Here is a 19,492-nt window from a genome sequence, read left to right as displayed (position 1 = left end):
ACTGGCCACTACAATGCCACTTTAATAATGTTAACATATCTTATATTCTTCCTCTCATATACTGTACCTTATACCATCTATTGCATCTTGCACACTATTGGCCATCGCTCATCCATATATTTATATGTACATATTTATACATACTTATTCCATCCCTTCAGATTTGTGTGTATAAGGTAGTTGTTGGGGAATTGTTAGATTACTTGTTAGATATTACTGCACTGTCGGAATTAGAAGCATTTCGCTACACTCGCATTAACATCTGCTAGCCATGTGTATGTGACCAATGCAATTTCATTTCATTTCATTTTATCATTATGGCTGCTTATACAGGCAGCCCAATTCTGATTTTTTTTCTCACTAATTGGTCTTTTGACCAATCAGATATTTTTCAAAGTTGATCTGTTTGGTCAAAAGACCAAATATGGACAAAATATAAAAATTGCACTGCCTGTATAAAGGCAGCTTCTCATCACTGTCAAAACCCAAGCAAGCGGATAACTATGTGTACAATATGATTTAAACAAGCTGATAAAGACTAATTTGAGACGAAACCAGGTGGACACAGGACACCCAATGTCTGAGAGCAAATTGTGGTTTGTTTGGAAAAGTCAGGAATTCGCTAGCATGCCAGTGCAATGAAAAGCAGGTGGGCCATGATGCCTTTGTAGTGTCACAGAAATGAGTTCCTCGAAGATTGCATTATTCATTTGCACCACAGGAGGCTGGTGGCACCTTAATTGGGGAGGACATGCTCGTGGTAATGGCTTGAGTTTACCAGGTGGAATGATATCAAATACATCAAACACATGGTTGCTATTTGTTTGCCATTCCTTTTGCTCAATTCAATAGATTGTCAAGAAAGTGTCATTCAATAGATTTTCAAAGCACAGGCATTACAATAATGTAGCCTGTTAATTGGGCTACAAATCCCTTAATTGGTTAGACTTCATGTATGCAATAAAGCATTTGCTAATTGCAATGGTTCCCTAAAAGCATCAGCACAGACTAGGCCTTAAACTATAATGTGTTATCGTGTTTGGTTCTTTATTTTTGTAATTGTGTAACATTTCCCAAAGCTGAGATCTGCACATGTCTCGTATGCACTCCTCCAGGGCGTCGCGCCCTCAGCACTATCACCCATATTAGCCTGGGTCTATACCTCGCTCTCAACTCTGCATACTAGCAAGAGCTGAATCTTTCAACGGTTACACTTGACGCTGGGCTGTTATGGGCGACGCTCCTCTTGCAGCTGGCTGAGCGACACGCCTCCCGAAGCCTCATGCAACAGCGACCCTAAGCAGCGCACCGTTTTTAACGGTTTCTTTCTTTCACGCGACCGAAGAAGGCCCGTTTAACGGGAGATTTCGACGATGAGTAGCTTCATGAATATGGCGTGTATTGGAGACTTTGACCCATTCACCGCTGCCATTCCCGCCACCAGAGTTGAGCTCACGGTGTCATGTAGGTGAGTAGAGGGGCACTGATGTCAATTGAGTGACAGAATGCTTCTGGTATAGGCTAAGATTGTGGAGAACGGTGGATATGTTTGGTGAACTGCTAAATATAAATTGTTTAGTCCGAATTTAGTCAAGCATTCTCGCATTAATTCTTTATTTTTGGGATTTGGCCAGAAAACAGACATAGCCCATTAGGCTATAAAAATAGCATTTAATCTATACATTTTGATTGAATTAAATATTACCATTATCATGATGGTCCATTGCTTTAGCTTATCAATCACGGTTAGTCTACATCTGAGGGATGTTTAAATGAAGTTTATGACGGTGGAACAATGTGCGTGCTATTAGTGTTTCCTAACATGACAGCTCACGCTCCCTTTTGGGCTCGGCTCCACTTAATTAACTAAACAAACCGCCGTCCAGAAAAAATGGATGCTGCTGAGAGAATTGATGAATGCTTTATCATCTTAGATTAAATGTGACTTGATACAACTATAGTAGCGAGCAGCAGCTGGCTGGCTCGGGCTCCCGTGTTGTGTAAGAGCCACGCGCCTCTGTAAGACTGGGGTCTCCGCGGAGTTCCTTCTACCAGAGAGAGCTGATGCTCCCGCGACTGGTCGGTCTCAGTCAGTCACAACACTCACTGTGGAGATCATTTAACACACACAGAGAAGGAGAGACATGGAGTCGCTCAGTGCGGTGTCGGTGCACACCTGAGATTGTGGTGATGAAGGTTGGAATTCCGATTCAGTCACTGTCTGCGTCAATGATGCTCAATCTCCGATAACCGCAATTACAGCTTCTTTGATTAAGAGGCAGATCGCAATTTACTGGAGGGGAGAGTTGTCAATCTTTTCTTTTAATTTGGGTAGGGTTGTGTGTTTTATTTAATTTTATTGGGCACAGTGGATGTTCGTGCGTTTTCCTGGTTAACATTATTTTGCAGGTTTTACTAGGCTATATCATTTCTTCCATCCTAGCCAAATTTCCTCATCTGCTTGCATGCGCCTCCCCTATATCAAGGTGTTTTGGTACTTCCCTTGTGCACTACGCTTTTCCATGTGCTAACTTTTATTATAAACTGGGTGGTCAGCCAATGCGGATTGGCTGACAGCCGTGGTATATCAGACCGTACACCACGGGTATGACAACATATTTATTTTTTTACTGCTCTAATTAGGTTAGTAACCAGATTATAATAGCAATAAGGCACCTATGGGGTTTACGACTAAGGGCTGTGTCCAGGCACTCCGCCATGCGTCGTGCAAAAGAACAGCCCTATGCCACACACCCTCGTGCCCTATTGCTTAACTACACCACAAGTCTTTAAAGTCTTTCAGTCGAGCTGTAGATTCTCTCCTCTATCCACCATTCATAGTGACAATAGTGGTAGTTGGATCGTTTGTCCAGATTTGCAACAGGTTAACTAGCAATCATACTACAAATAAAGGCATTCAAAGCTGCATCAATTTTCAATATGAATTGACAAGAACAAATGGGAATAGATGATAGGCAATGGACAGGCCAGGTGCATCATTGGGCATGAAAGAACAGTGAAGACATGAAACACACGGCTCGGAAAGCTCCGCTATTGATCTTGTTTCGGGACAATACAGTTATCCTACCTAGACTATAGAATTCATAATTGCATTATTGTTTTCAATTGAGTACAAAATTCTACTCTAGGCTGCAGTGAAAATGTAATTTGAATGACGGCGCAAAAGCCCTGTGATTTGAATGTTTAATTCGAATTGGATCCGTTGTGGGTCCACTCTCAACAGTTTATACGGTCTAGAAAGGCACAGTAACAGGCCAGTCTGGCTGTATTTTTTTAAATATATATTTAAAACCTCTGATACAGAATGCGCTGTCTGTTTCAGATCATCATTCATCAAAGTCGTCCTATAATAATGTCGCCACATACGCTCCCTCCGGGCAGGGCCATTCAGGAAACCTTAACACGCACTCTGCCTCCTCTCCAATCTGAGTGGCTATTCCTCGCTCACCTAGAACCTAATGCTTCAATATAGCCTAAATATTTATCATTTAACTTTTAAAATGTATTACCTGTGTTTACTTGCATAAACACAACCAGTCACAATGTTTTAATCTGATTAGGCTACTTCAAAAGTCTCCTGTAGGCATGCGCGCGTTCATCCAAAATATAATTCCAGCATCCTCAAAATGGCTTGACATTAACCAGGTTTCCATCCAACCTTTTCATGCAGTACAGTAGCCTACAGTACACGTTGGATAAAAAATGTCACGCCATCACGGAGTTGCATGCAGTTTATTAGGCAACAGATTAAATAAATGATGATGACTTCACAGAGTGACGAAAGTACACAGTGATGAGCGTTATGCTTCTTTCAAATAATATGGAGGGTCATATTCTTGTGACATGATGATCGATGCTTGGCTGGCATTCGACAAATACAAATAATCTCACTTTTGTCCGTAGTAATCAGATATGTATCTGCAAGCTGTTGTCTATAGCACCCGTGCCAATACCAGAGTGGACACATTCGCTATATAAATGCAACATTTATTTGTGAGAAAAAACATCGGTAGGCCTAGAGTTGAAAATGCGATGGAAACCCATTTAATTTCTGTTTTTTATTCGGTACACATGAATTTAACCTAAAATTATTTTCAACACGCATTTACACACAAACATTTATCTGCAACGAGTCAATTTGATGGAAACACAACTCTGATGGGAAAATGCACAAGGATCTCCCTTGGGATTTGATTTGACGTTACGTTACGAGAGAGAGAGACGTCATCAGAAAGCGCAACAGGACACTGTACTCTCTACATTCCGTTTGTTATTTACTTTAAAACTTTCTCATTAAATCGATTTTAATCTGAACTGAAGTTTTGTTACCAAGGATTCCACAACGCGGTTAGCCTTTACGGCTGGGACTGCAAGTTTCTGTTCCTTTTTTGTTGTTGCGTGGATTCCGCGAGTACTACAGACACCTGTCGTCGTCGTGGGAAAGAGTCATTGTTATCTTTTCATAAAACAACTGGTTGCAGTATAGAGCTAATCTGAATACCAGGCAGATCCTGAGGGAAATCGACGAGTACCAACAGCTTTACGCTATGGAGGAACAACATACTGCTTCGTGGAAAGATACGACCACTTCACAAAATAACTTTAACTCGACTCAAAAAAAGAAACAGATTCATCTACAGACACGGACGATTTACTTACCATTGAGGTCGTGTATAGTGCTCTGGCTGGAATCCATGCAACAATGGAAAAGTTGTGTGAGAAGGTAGCAGGGCTGAGGCTGAGTTTGGAGTTCAGCCAGAGTGAAATTCTCAAGCTCCAAAGAGAAAACAAGACACTCACAGCCAAGGTAAAAATACACGATCCCAACATGGATTGTCAACTCAGGGAAACAGGGTGATGAAGTACACTCTACTAGACATACAAAATCGTAGCATGCATGAAAATCATTTTTTTTTCTGGTATTCCTAAGGACGCATCCAATAATCTGGAGGACGCGATCAGAGAATTCATGAAATCCACATTGAAACTTCCTATAGAGACTAAACAAGGTGGCTTTCCACCGGGTACACAGACTTGGAGCTCGGAACGACAAGACCAAGGGTCTCCGACCGATCATCGCAAAATTCGAACACTACCAACAAAAGGAGCTGATCAAAAGCAGAGGAAGGGAGCTTAAAGGGACCATATTCGGTCTCAATTACCAATTTCCGAAGGAGATGAACCTTGTAAGAGAAAGTATCCGGTACAAAGACAACAAAGGATGGATGGTAGGCGTGCCTTTATCATTGTGGACAAACTCTTTATAGATAGACAGCTCCATAATACTGTGGCTGTACTAAATTCTATAGGGACTTCAGGTTACGAGAAAAAGAAGGTATGGGAACTGTTTAAAATATCTGAACATTATGAAGTGGATATGAACACACACGTCCTCAACTACATGGTTGCTTACACATACAGACTTATACATACACACACACCTGATTCCGCTCTCTTCTCTCACTTTCTCTCTTTTCTCTTCTCTCCCTCTCTTATTGTCGAGAACTGTTTTATAATGGAATGTGTTTATTGTTTGTCTATCTTTTTTTATGTATTTGTCTACAAGTTTATACATGTTTACAACAAGCAAGGGGAAGATATCAGAATAGGGGCATTGGGGAATAATAACATATTGTACGGATTTACATTTGTACTGTAGTGAAGCCGTCTCTAGAGTAATGCAAGGTCTCTTTCATGATCATGTGAAACGTCAATTGCTATGGAAATGCTGGGATGTGTTTTTCAATTATGTTAAAGGTAATTATGATGTGACTATGATGGTGATACGATATGGATTACAATTATGAATATTAAGTCTATATGCACTACATGTTACACACGCAGACACTCAAACATGCAAATTTGCAGAGTTATTATTTATTTGGACATCACACATTATAATCTTACTCTTATACAGACATCGTACACACTCATATCATATCCAATATCAAACACATCAACATACTCAGATTTGTTACACACATCATTTGTCTCAACTTTCTAACATCTGTGGCATTGGCTCACAGGCAAACAGGCAAGGGAATAAAACAAATATTGCTAGAACCTATTTCTTGAATTCTTAATATCAGACATTTGAAAGCTCTAGTTTTGACCTTCATAATACCTCTGATGGCAATAACTTTACAAGCAATAATTATGGTCACTTTAGCCTGAGAATAGTATCTAGTTATGGTAAGGGGTGAACTAAGTATAGCTAGTTATAATTGTAACAGTTTGGCAGATTATAAAAAACGATCAGTCTTTACATGGTTAAAAGAAAAGGAATATAGCATATGCTGTTTTCAAGACATCCACTCTACATCCTTAGATGAAGTTGTGTGGAAAAAGGAATGGGGTTGTGAAATCATTTTCTGTCATGAACAAAGGATCTCAAATCAAATTGATTTATATAGCCCTTCGTACATCAGCTGATATCTCAAAGTGCTGTACAGAAACTCAGCCTAAAACCCCAAACAGCAAGTAATGCAGGTGTAGAAGCACGGTGGTTAGGAAAAACTCCCCAGAAAGGCCAAAACCAAGGAAGAAACCTAGAGAGGAACCAGGCTATGAGGGGTGACCAGTCCTCTTCTGGCTGTGCCGGGTGGAGATTATAACAGAACATGGCCAAGATGTTCAAATATTCCTAAATGACCAGCATGGTCAAATAATAATAATCACAGTAGTTGTCGAGGGTGCAACAGGTCAGCACCTCAGGAGTAAATGTCAGTTAGCTTTTCATAGCCGATCATTGAGAGCATCTCTACCCGTCCTGTCTCTAGAGAGTTGAAAACAGCAAGTCTGGGACAGGTAGCATGTCCAGTGAACAGGTCAGGGTTCCATAGCCGCAGGCAGAACAGTTGAAACTGGAGCAGCAGCACGGCCAGGTGGACTGGGGACAGCAAGGATTCATCATGCCAGGTAGTCCTGAGGCATGGTCCTAGGGCTCAGGTCCTCTGAGAGAGAGAAAGAAAGAAAGAAAGAAAGAGAGAGAGAGAGAGAATTAGAGAGAGCATACTTAAATTCACACAGGACACCGGATAAGACAGGAGAAGTACTCCAGATATAACAAACTGATCCTAGCCCCCCGACACATAAACTACTGCAGCATAAGGCTGGAGGGGTCAGACAGGAGGGGTCAGGAGACACTGTGGCGCCATCCGATGATACCCCCGGACAGGGCCAAACAGGCAGGATATAACCCCACCCACTTTGCCAAAGCACAGCCCCCGCACCACTAGAGGGATATTTTCAACCACCAACTTACCGTCCTGAGACAAGGCCGGGTATAGCCCACAAAGATCTCTGCCACGGCACAACCCAAGGGGGGGGGGGGCGCCAACCCAGACAGGAAGACCACGTCAGTGACTCAACCACTCAAGTGACTCACCCCTCCTAGGGACGGCATGGAAGAGCACCAGTAAGCCAGTGACTCAGCCCCTGTAATAGGGTTAGAGGCAGAGAATTCCAGTGGAAAGAGGGGAACCGGCCAGGCAGAGACAGCAATGGCTATTCGTTGCTCCAGTTCCTTTCCGTTCACCTTCACACTCCTGGGCGAGACTACACTCAATCATAGGATCTACTGAAGAGATGTGTCTTCAATAAAGACTTAAAGGTTGAGACCGAGTCTGCGTCTCTCACATGGGTAGGCAGACCATTCCATAAAAATGGAGGTCTATAGGAGAAAGCCCTGCCTTCAGCTGTTTGCTTAGAAATTGTAGGGCCAATTAGGAGGCCTGCATCTTGTGACCGTAGCATATGTATAGGTATGTAGGGCAGGATCAAATTGGAAAGATAGGTAGAAGCAAGCTAATGTAATGCTTTGTAGGTTAGCAGTAAAACCTTGAAATCAGCCCTTGCCTTAACAGGAAGCCAGTGTAGGGAGGCTAGCACTGGAGTAATATGATCAAATGTTTTGGTTCTAGTCAGGATTCTAGCAGCCGTATTTAGCACTAATTGAAGTTTATTTAGTGCTTTATCTGGGTATCCGGAAAGTAGAGCATTGCAGTAGTCTAACCTAGAAGTGACAAAAGCATGGATTCATTTTTTTAAAATTTTTGACAGAACATTTCTGATTGTTGCAATGTTACGTAGATGCAAAAAAGCTGTCCTTGAAACATTCTTGATATGTTCGTCAAAAGAGAGATCATGGTCCAGAGTAACGCCTAGGTCCTTCACAGTTTGTAATGCTGTGTTTGTCACAATATAATAGCCTGCACTTATAGTCCCTATAAACAATTGTTTGGTTTACTTTTGATATTACCTTAATAAAGTTTAGAAGCTTTTGTGAAGGTTTGGTGTGGCTATTATTAACCTTTAGCTACTGCAAGCCTGTGATATGAAGGCCGTGCGCACCAGCACTCAAACTGACTCCCAACAGTTGAACTTGAGGCGAGGCAGGATGCTTTAAGGCCTACCAGAGTTACGCTTTATAATCCAGCAATATTATGCTCATCTTTATACAAAATACTGTGATTGAACATGAACAAATGAACCTCCTTCTGCAGGTCTACATCTGTATAGCAGATGCAGTAGCTATCTGACGTTGAGATATGCTGGTGACATGCATTTCTTTCTCTTGGGATAGGCCTAAGCTTCTCTAATATCATACAGTAGATACCTGAGCCTAAAGGCCTATACATGCAATGCCCTGATGCATTTAGTGCTCAAATCTCCCACAGTTGAGCCGCGAGGTGGACAATCATTGTTTTAGGAAAGTAGCATAAAAAACAATAAAAGATATAGGCTATGAAGTTTAGCATATGCTACACATTAAAACACAAGGACTATGTTTTTTGTCATTTGTTATAGGCTGTTTTTCAGGACATGTAAATGCTGCTCATTTTGCCAATATCCCTAGTTTGATAGTGCTGGCTGTACCAAGTCAGATCTGAATGCATATTAATGTCCTGTAAATGTATTCTCGGTCACGTTGTCTGGTGCCAAAACCATGAAATGCTCATATTGTTTTATACGTAGATTTTAGAATATTCATGTGAAAATCTGTCGGGGGGAGGGGGGGGGGCTTGGTTAGGGAGATGACCAAGAATCCGATGGTCAATTTGACAGTGCGGAGATGAGAGAACCTCTGTAAAAGGCACATGACATTCTGCTTGAATTTGACTAAAGGCACCGAAAGGACTCTCAGAGCATGAGAAACAAGATTTTCTGGTCTGATGAAACCAAGATTGAACTCTTGGGCCTGAATGCCAAGCGTCACATCTGGAGGAATCCTAGTACCATCCCTACGGTGAAGCATGGTGGTGGGGATGTTTTTGAGCGGCAGGGTCTGGGAGACTAGTCAGGATCGAGTGAAAGATGAATGGAGCAAAGTACAGAGAGATACTTGATGAAAACCTGCTCCAGAGCGCTCAGGAACTCAGACTGGGGTGAAGGTTCACCTTCCAACAGAACAACGACCCTAAGCATACAGCCAAGATAGCCACTTCTACGTTTCGGGACAAGTCTCTGAATATCCCTGAGTGGCCAAGCCAGAGCCCGGACTTGAACCCGATCGAACATCTCCGGAGAGGCCTGAAAAACGCTCCCCATTAAACTTGACAGAGCTTGAGAGGATCTGCAGAGAAGAATGGGAGAAACTCTCAAATACAGTTGTGCCAAGCTTGTAGTGTCATACCCAAGAAGTCTTGAGGGTATAATCGCTGCCAAAGGTACTTCAACAAAGTACTGAGTAAAGAGTCTGAATACTTATGTAAATGTAATATTTCAGTTTATTATTTTTAATGAATTAGCAAAAATGTCCAGAGACCTGTAGTTTCTTTGTCATTATGGGGTATTGTGTATAGATTGATGAGGGGGGAAAAATATTTAATCCATTTGAGAATAAGGCTTTAATTTAACAAAATGTGGAAAAGGTCAGGTGGTCTGAATACTTTCCAAATGCACTGTATATACAAGAGTATGTGGACACCCATTCAAATTACTGGATTTGGCTATTTCAGCCAAACCCTTTGCTGACAGGTGCTTACAATCGAGTACACAGCCATGCAATCTCCATAGACAAACATTGGCAGTAAAATGGCCTTACTGAAGAACATGGTGACTTTCATCATGGCACTGTCATAGAATGCAACCTTTCCAACATGTCAGTTCATCACATTTCTGCCCTGCTAGAGCTGCCCCGGTCAACTCTAAGTGCTCTTATTGTGAAGTGGAAATGACTAGGAGCAACAACTGCTCAGTCACAAAGTGGTAGGCCACACAAGCTCATAGAACGGGACCGCTGAGTGTGTAAAAATTGTCTGTTCTCGGTTGCAACACTCAGTTCCACACTGCCTCGAAGCAACGTCAGCATAAGAACTGCTCATCGGGAGCTTCATGAAATGGGTTTCCATGGCCGAGCAGCCGCACACAAGCCTAAGATGTACAATGCCAAGCGTCGGCTGGAGTGGTTTAAAGTATGCCGCCATTGGACTCGAGCAGTGGAAACCCGTTCTCTGGAATGATGAATCACACTTCACCATCTGGCAGTCCGATGGAGTAATCTGGGTTTGGCGGATGCCAGGAGAATGCTACCTGCCCCAATGCATAGTGCCAAATGTAAAGTTTGGTGGAGGAGGAGTAATGGTCTGGGGCTGTTTTTCATGGTTTGGGCTAGGCCACTTAGTTCCAGTGAAGGAAAATCTTAACACTACAGCATACAATGACACACTAGACTTGCCAAGTTGCAGTTGAAGTCAGAAGTTTACATACACTTAGGTTGGAGTCATTTGAAACTCGTTTTTCAACCACTCCACAATTTTTTTGTGAACAAATTATAGTTTTGGCAAGTCGGTTAGGACATTTAGTTTGCATGACACAAGTAATTTTTCAACAAGTATTTACCGACAGATGATTTCACTTATAATTCACTGTGTCACAATTCCAGTGGGTCAGAAGTTTACATATACTAAGTTGACTGTGCCTTTAAACAGCTTGAAAATTCCAGAATAGCTTTAGAAGATTCTGATCTCAATTGGAGGTGTACCTGTGGATGTATTTCAAGGCCGACCTTCAAACTCAGTGCCTCTTTGTTTGACATCATGGGAAAATCAGAAGAAATCAGGCAAGATCTCAGAAAAAAATGTAGACCTCCACAAGTCTGGTTCATCCTTGGGAGCAATTTCCAAACGCCTGAAGGTACCACGTTCATCTGTACAATCAATAGCACGCAAGTATAAACACCATGGGACCACACAGCCTTCGTACCACTCAGGAAGGAGATGCTTTCTGTCTCCTAGAGATGAATGCACTTTGGTGCGAAAAGTGCAAATCGATCCCAGAACAACAGCAATGGACCTTGTGAAGATGCTGGAGGAAACAGGTAGAAAGTACCTACAGTCGTGGCCAAATGTTTTGAGAATGACACAAATATTAATTTTCACAAAGTTTGCTGCTTCAGTGTCTTTAGATATTTTTGTCAGATGTTACTATGGAATACTGAAGTATAATTACAAGCATTACATAAGTGTCAAAGGCTTTTATTGACAATTACATGAAGTTGATGCAAAGAGTCAATATTTGCAGTTTTGACCCTTCTTTTTCAAGACCTCTGCAATCCGCTCTGGCAACCTGTCAATTAACTTCTGTGCCATATCCTGACTGATGGCAGCCAATTATTGCATAATCAATGCTTGGAGTTTGTCAGAATTTGTGGGTTTTTGTTTGTCCACCCGCCTCTTGAGGATGGACCACAAGTTCTCAATGGGATTAAGGTCTGGGGAGTTTCCTGGCCATGGACCCAAAATATCGATGTTTGTTCCCCGAGCCACTTAGATATCACTTTTGCCTTATGGCAAGGTGCTCCATCATGCTGGGAAAGGCATTGTTCGTCACCAAACTGTTCCTGGATGGTTGGGAGAAGTTGCTCTCGGAGGATGTGTTGGTACCATTCTTTATTCATGGCTGTGTTCTTAGGCAAAATTGTGAGTGAGCTCACTCCCTTGGCTGAGAAGCAACCCCACACATGAATGGTCTCAGGATGCTTTACTGTTGGCATGACACAGGACTGATGGTAGCGCTCACCTTGTTATCTCCGGACAAGCTTTTTTCCAGATGCCCCAAACAATCGGAAAGGGTATTCATCAGAGAAAATGACTTTACCCCGGTCCTCAGCAGTCCAATCCCTGTATCTTTTGCAGAATATCAGTCTGTCCCTGATGTTTTTCCTGGAGAGAAGTGGCTTCTTTGCTGCCCTCCTTGACACCAGGCCATCCTCCTAAAGTCTTTGCCTCACTGTGCGTGCAGATGCACTCACACCTGCCTGCTGCCATTCCTGAGCAAGCTCTGTACTGGTGGTTCCCTGATCCCGCAGCTGAATCAAGGAGACGGTCCTGGCTAGACTTTCTTGGGCACCATGAAGCCTTCTTCACAACAATTGAACCGCTCTCCTTGAAGTTCTTGATGATCTGATAAATGGTTGATTTAGATGCAATCTTACTGGCAGCAATATCCTTGCCTGTGAAGCCCTTTTTGTGCAAAGCAATGATGATGGCACATGTATCCTTGCAGGTAACCATGATTGACAGAGGAAGAACAATGATTCCAAGCACCACCCTCCTTTTGAAGCTTCCAGTCTGTTATTCGAACTCAATCAGCATGACAGAGTGATCTCCAGCCTTGTCCTCGTCGACACTCACACCTGTGTTAACGAGAGAATCACTGACATGATGTCAGCTGGTTCTTTTGTGGCAGGGCTGAAATGCAGTGGAAACATTTCAGGGTGATTCAGTTAATTTGCATGGCAATGGGGGACTTTGCAAATAATTGCAATTCATCTGATCACTCTTCATAACATTCAGGAGTATATGCAAATTGCCATCAAATAAACTGATGCAGCAGACTTTGTGAAAATGATTATTTGTGTCATTCTCAAAACTTTTTTACAGCCACGACTGTATATCCACAGTAAAACAAGTCGACATAATCTATATCGACATAATCTGAAAGGCCGCTCAGCAAGGAAGAAGCCTCTGCTCCAAAACCGCCATAAAAAAACCAGACTACGCTTTGCAACTGCACATGGGGACAAAGATTGTATTTTTTGGAGAAATGTCCTCTGGTCTGATGAAACAAAAATAGAACTGTTGGGCCATAATGACCATTGTTATGTTTGGAGGAAAAAGGGGGAGGCTTGCAAGCCGAAGAATAACCTCCCAACCGTGAAGCACGGGGGTGGTAGCATCATGTTGTGGGTGTGCTTTGCTGCAGGAGGGACTGGTGCACTTCACAAAATAGATTGCATTATAAGGAGGAAAATGATGTGGATATTTTGAAGCGACATCTCAGACATCAGTCAGGAAGTTAAAGCTTGGTTGCAAATGGGTCTTTCCAAATGGACAATGACCCCAAGCATACTTCCAAAGTTGTGGCAAAATGGCTCAAGGACAACAACGTCAAGGTATTGGAGTGGCCATCACAAAGCCCTGATCTCGATCCTTTGGAACATTTCTGGGCAGAACTGAAAAAGCGTATGCGAGCAAGGAGGCCAACAAACCTGACTCAGTTACACCAGCTCTGTCAAGTAGAATGGGCCAAAATTCACTCAACTTATTGTGGGAAGCTTGTGGAAGGCTACTCAAAACGTTTGACCCAAGTTAAACAATTTAAAGGCAATGCCACCGAATACTATTTGAGTGTATATAAACTTCTGACCCACTGGGAATGTGATTGAAGAATAACGAAATCAATATTTCTCTCAACTATTATTCTGACATTTCACATTCTTAAAATAAAGTGGTGATCCTAACTGACCTAAGACAGGGAATGTTTACTAGGATTAAATATCAGGAATTGTGAATAACTGAGTTTAAATGTATTTGGCTAAGGTGTATGTAAACTTCCGACTTCAACTGTAAATAAAGGAAACATGGAATAAACAAAACGTAATGGACGTTTCTGTTCTTCCATCTTTGTGGCAACAGTTTGGGGAAGGCCTTTTCCTGTTTCAGCGTGACAATGCCCCCATGCACAAAGCCCGTACAGTCAAAACCTCTCGTGCTCTTCAGCATATCATATTAGGTGTGGTAACGTGACAATGCAGTAATACATCACTGCTTAGTAACAGCATAGTAACAGATATAGATCACAGATACTACAATAACATTTCAGAATAATTTCAAATGTTGCATGTACTCCTGTCTCCTGCCCTGTCATTTTCTCCACAACACAAATATTACAGTTATCTTCACACATATTTGAGACACTTTTCACTGACAGCTGCAACTAAGTTAGATAAACCTTTTGCTAATCACAATACCCCAAATCGCAGGCTTCCCGAACACGATTACGATTTTTCACTGTCTTTTTACTGTTTTTTTTATTTCTTTACTTACTTATTGTTCACCTAATACCTGTTGTATTCGGCGCACGTGACAAGTACACTTTGATTTGAAACATTCCACAGCAAAAATGTTTTATTAAGAATGATCCTCTGTGGCTAAGTCATGCTCCCTGGTAAAGAATTTTTAATGAAATCAATTTACTTTAGGGCAATCCAGCATCCTAACAGTACGTTGCACCCACCAACTTTCCTTTCCAATTCTCAAGAGTTTGAAACCAGAGCTCTGTATATAATGACGAGATGCTCATGTCTCCGCCCTGACAATGGGAGTCTTTGTCCCAAAAGCAGGAAGGCAGGCGACAAGCATAGGTCTGCATATTATCCCCATAGAAAGGCATTGAGCTTATACTGGACAGATTTTGGCAAAAGTGAGCCCTCTCGCTTCGCCTCTTCCTCTCTGCTGAAACTATATCATGTGAGAAAGCATCCGAGCAAGCGAAACGGCTCCCCTCTATATGTAGCCCGTGTATCTGATGTTGTCTGGCCAGAAATAGTATGACATGCCATACTCTTTCGGTCCAGACAGCATCAGATACATGGGCTACACATACGGAGACAGAGGGGCGCTGTTTCACTCGCTCGGATGCTTTAACTGAGATTGATGTGTCTTTCTGTTGGCACGCATCTCAATCAAATAAATGATCAATATTTCAATATTTTATTTGGACGGGCTTGGAGGTATGGTAGGGCGGGCCAGGCCCCGCAAGACCTGCCCAAAACGCCGGCCCTGGCCTAAAATGAATGTTCTATATACACTTCTATTTTTACAGTGAGAGCTTGTAGGTGTAGATACAGTATCTTCAGAAAGTATGTTTTACCCTTATTTATACCCCAAAACTTATTCCATATTTTGTTGTTACAGCCTGAATTCGAAATGGATTAAATATATACTTTTTTTCTCACTGATCGACACACAATACCCCATAATGTCAATAAAGGATAAAGATTGAATCCTACTTCACCGGCTCACTGGCTCTTAACGAGGCAAGTCAGTTAAGAACAAATTATTATTTACAATGACTACCTACTAAAAGGCAAAAGGCCTCCTGCGGGGACGGGGGCTGGGATTAAAAAAAATAAATAAATACAATTTAAATAAAGGACAAAACACACATCACTACAAGAGACAATACTACATAAAGAGAGACCTGAGACGACAACATAGCAAGGCAGCAACACATGACAACACAGCATGGTGGCAACACAACATGGTAGCAGCACAAAACATGGTACAAACATGATTGGGCACAGACAACAGCGCAAAGGGCAAGAAGGTAGAGACAATAATACATCACACAAAGCAGCCACAACTGTCAGTACGAGTGTCCATGATTGAGTCTTTGAATAAAGAGATTGAGATAAAACTGTCCAGTTTGAGTGTTTGTTGCAGCTCGTTCCAGTCGCAAGCTGCAGCGAACTGAAAAGAGGATCGATCCAGGGATGTGTGTGCTTTGGGGACCTTTAACAGAATGTGACTGGCAGAACAGATGGTGTATGTGGAAGATGAGGGCTGCATTCGATAGATAGGGGGGAGTGAGGCCTAAGAGGGTTTTATAAATAAGCATCAACCAGTGGGTCTTGCGATGGGTATACAGAGATAACCAGTTTACAGAGGAGTATAGAGTGCAGTGATATGTCCTATAAGGAGCGTTGGTGGCAAATCTGATGGCCGAATGGTAAAGAACATCTAGCCTCTCGAGAGTGCCCTTACCTGCTGATCTATAAATTATGTCTCCATAATCTAGCATGGGTAGGATGGTCATCTGAATCAGGGTTAGTTTGGCAGCTGGGGTGAAAGAGGAGCGATTACGGTAGAGGAAACCAAGTCGAGATTTAACTTTAGCCTGCAGCTTTGATATGTGCTGAGAGAAGGACAGTGCACTGTCTAGCCATACTCCCAAGTAGTTGTATGAGGTGACTACCCTCAGAGGTAGTAATTCCACCTGTGGGGAGAGGGGCACCCTTCTTACCAAACCACATGACATTTGTTTTGGAGGTGTGCAGAACAAGGTTAAGGGCAGAGAAAGCTTGTTGGACTCTACAGTGGTTCCTCCTTTAAAAGTTGTGTCATACTGCGGCACACCTTGCGTGCTGCTGCAGTATTCTGTGGCACGTCATTTAATTCTCAGCCATTTCTTCTGTTACTGCAAGTTATTGCTAGTTTGACCAGAAGAAGGCATCTTTGAGAAGCATTTGATAGCATTTCGTATTGGCATTACCAGAGAATTTAAAACCTTTTTTGTAATAACATAGTATATGGGATTGATTTTAAGAAATTTGTCTTAATTAATGTAATTAATATTGTGGTGTTTCCATTCAGAGAAAAATGGTCAGTTTGTAAATTCTCTCTCGGAGCTCACACAGGACGTTCGGGCCGAGGAGTAGGGTTGATTTGAGCGATCTGGCCTTAGAACGGCAGTCAAGCACACAAGCTAATTACATTTACATTTACATTTAAGTCATTTGGCAGACGCTCTTCTAAAGCTAGCTACTTCCAGACACAAATGAGACCACTCTGACCATTTTACTCGCCCTAGCATAGCTGGTAAGGCAGTTTTTGTGTTATCCAGAGCGTTGGTGACTGTAAATGTGCTGCTGGAAACCAAATTAATTATGCTTTTTTTCCCTATGTTTACTGACACCGGTCATATTCAACGGGTGTTGAGCGCTCGTAAAGTAATTATTCTGCGCTCTTGTACACTCAGACAAGAGTGCTCTGAAATCCGTGTAGATAGTAGGCTGGACACAACGTTCTTTTCTGATAAAAACTAGTTCATTGCATCCGCCGTGGAGCCCAGTTTCATAATATTACCATATTTCCCAGCTGCTTGCCGTCGTTTTGAAGTAATCGCGAAAAAACTGCTTATTTTTGTGCATTTTTCACCCTGCCAGCTCCTATAAGTTCTATTGAGCACTGTGGCACCACTTGCCTTCTGAACGTTCTATTACCAGCATATTGTTCAATGTCACAATGCCTGCTTCACTATTGTTGGCAATGAGACCTGCTCACATTGTTTTATAGTTTAAATGTAAACAACAAAATGTAACCAACCAAAAATAATATTGGAACTCTGCGGTCTTCCCATTGTTTCATATGGGGGAAATATAGGCATGTCTGTCTATTTGGCCAAATATCTCGCAATGTGTGTATTTCGATTTTTGTCAAGTGTAAACAGTATGAAATTGCTAGTTAGTTAGCAGGGTGCGCGCTAATAGCGTTTCAATCGGTGACGTCACTCGCTCTGAGACCTTGAAGTAGTTCTCCTTGCTCTGCCAGGGCTACGGCTTTTGTGGAGTGATGGGTAATGATGCTTCAAGGGTGGCTGTTGTCTATATGTGCAGAGGGTCCGTGGTTCGAGCCCAGGTAGGGGCGAGGAGAGGGATGGAAGCAAACTGTTACATGGCACCATTTTAATCAGGAGAATCTCGTCTTTGTAATTATGTACGCCTGGGCAGCGAGCTCGTTTGTCATCGATCGCTAGATCAGAAATAGTCAGAAGTTTTTATTTTTTCCATACTTTTTCATTACGCAGACATAAGCACAGTTGACACCATCGAGGTGCCGATGTTTACTTTCTACACAAGCTGTTTCTTCCAGTTTCGTCCGACGAACCGATTGTAGTGGTAAAATAAAAAGAGATACATTTTTAATGGAATTCTAAGCATCACTCCAGTCAAACAGGCTCTACCAACGTTCGATTCCATTAATTTGCTATTGGCGCGCGCTAGTGTTCCAGTTGAGCCAACATATTTAGAATTCAAGGCACAGTGAACCAGCATGGCTACTACAGAATTCTGCAGCGATACTCTATCCCATCTGGTTTGCGCTCATTTGTATTTCAACAGGACAATGACCCAACACACCTCCAGGCTGTGTAAGGGCTATTTGACCAAGGAGGAGAGTGATGGAGTGCTGCATCAGATGACCTGGTATCCACAATCACCTGACCTCAACCCAATTGATATGGTTTGGGATGAGTTGGACTGCAGAGTGAATGAAAGGCAGCCAAGAAGTTGTAAGTCGCTCTGGATAAGAGCGTCTGCTAAATTACTTAAATGTAAATGTAAAATGTAGATTGAAGGGGGAAAAATGATGTAATCAATTTTAGAATAAGGCTGTAACGTAACAAAGTGGAAAAGGAAAGGGGTCTGAATACTTTCCAAATGCACTGTAATTAATTCACCAGTTTCTTGCAGTTATTTATTCTCTCAAATCTACTGATCATTTCATCTCATTATATGCAGACAATATTTTCCAATATCTAGACAACGTATCTCAATCGCTCCCAAACGCATTGAAGATCATTAGATAAATTCAGCATCATCTGAAGTTATAAAATGTATCTAATCAATTCAGCCCGACTGCCTCTCAAGACCCTGTTGGATTTCTGGAATCGCAAATTGTTTCCCATTTTAAATATTTAGCGGTAGATACAGTGTATTTCCTTCCTTCGATAAAACCATTAGCAGATACTTTAACAGAATGCTCAAATCAAATTCAATCCGACCTCAGTAGAACCTTCCATTTACTTTAACCGGAAGAATATCTATTTTCAAATGGAATATTTTGCCACGGCTGAATTTCTGTAGTTTAATGCTTCCTACAGTATGTCTCCCACTTCTGGCTATTGGGATCAAATCCAAACGTAGTCCTCCTGTGTCTTTTCCTCTATCTGTACCAAATTGTAAAATGTATATTTAATTTTTCCTTTAACCACCCCCTCCACAAAAATTGGATTGGTCACGAAAAAGTTTAGATACAATATGTATTTAATGCGGAATTAATTCCTTCAAAAAATGAGGTGCATGTGGCACACGAAGAGATTTTTTTTTATTTTGAAAGTTTCCATTACAGAAGCCTAGATTGAGAAGCTATTATCTGCCTGGTCTGAGCTGCAGGAGGGAGGTAGATGTATTATGTGTGACCTTTGGGCAGAAAGGATATGAAAGGCTGTGATGTGGCTGTATTGAGCCGGGACACCGACCTGCTGGTACTTGACTTTAGATCTTAGTGGAGGCAGGTTGATGTGTCATCCTGGGTAGGAATGAATAGAGTCACTGTTTCCTATGAGCACATGCATACTGTGAATTAAGCTCTGTACAGAATTATATATTTTACTCTCGGGGGGATGC

At 42.0% G+C, this 19,492-nt stretch overlaps 1 protein-coding gene across 1 annotated transcript in view; it reads left to right on the top strand.

Moving 5' to 3' along the window:
• The first annotated feature begins 1,372 nt into the window (after positions 1–1,372).
• LOC135524108 (copine-8-like) overlaps positions 1,373–19,492 on the top strand; it is a 72,244-nt gene continuing 54,124 nt past the window's right edge. Inside the window, exon 1 of the mRNA XM_064951313.1 lies at positions 1,373–1,468. Coding sequence (XP_064807385.1) covers positions 1,374–1,468 — 95 coding nt within the window. The 5' untranslated portion in view covers position 1,373. The remainder of the gene's footprint in view (positions 1,469–19,492) is intronic.

The sequence above is a fragment of the Oncorhynchus masou genome, chromosome 31 (assembly GCF_036934945.1).
Source record: "Oncorhynchus masou masou isolate Uvic2021 chromosome 31, UVic_Omas_1.1, whole genome shotgun sequence".
NCBI classification, from domain to species: domain Eukaryota; kingdom Metazoa; phylum Chordata; class Actinopteri; order Salmoniformes; family Salmonidae; genus Oncorhynchus; species Oncorhynchus masou.
The sequence above is the reverse complement of the archived record's forward strand: the minus strand, read 5'-3'. Positions and strand labels throughout refer to the sequence as shown.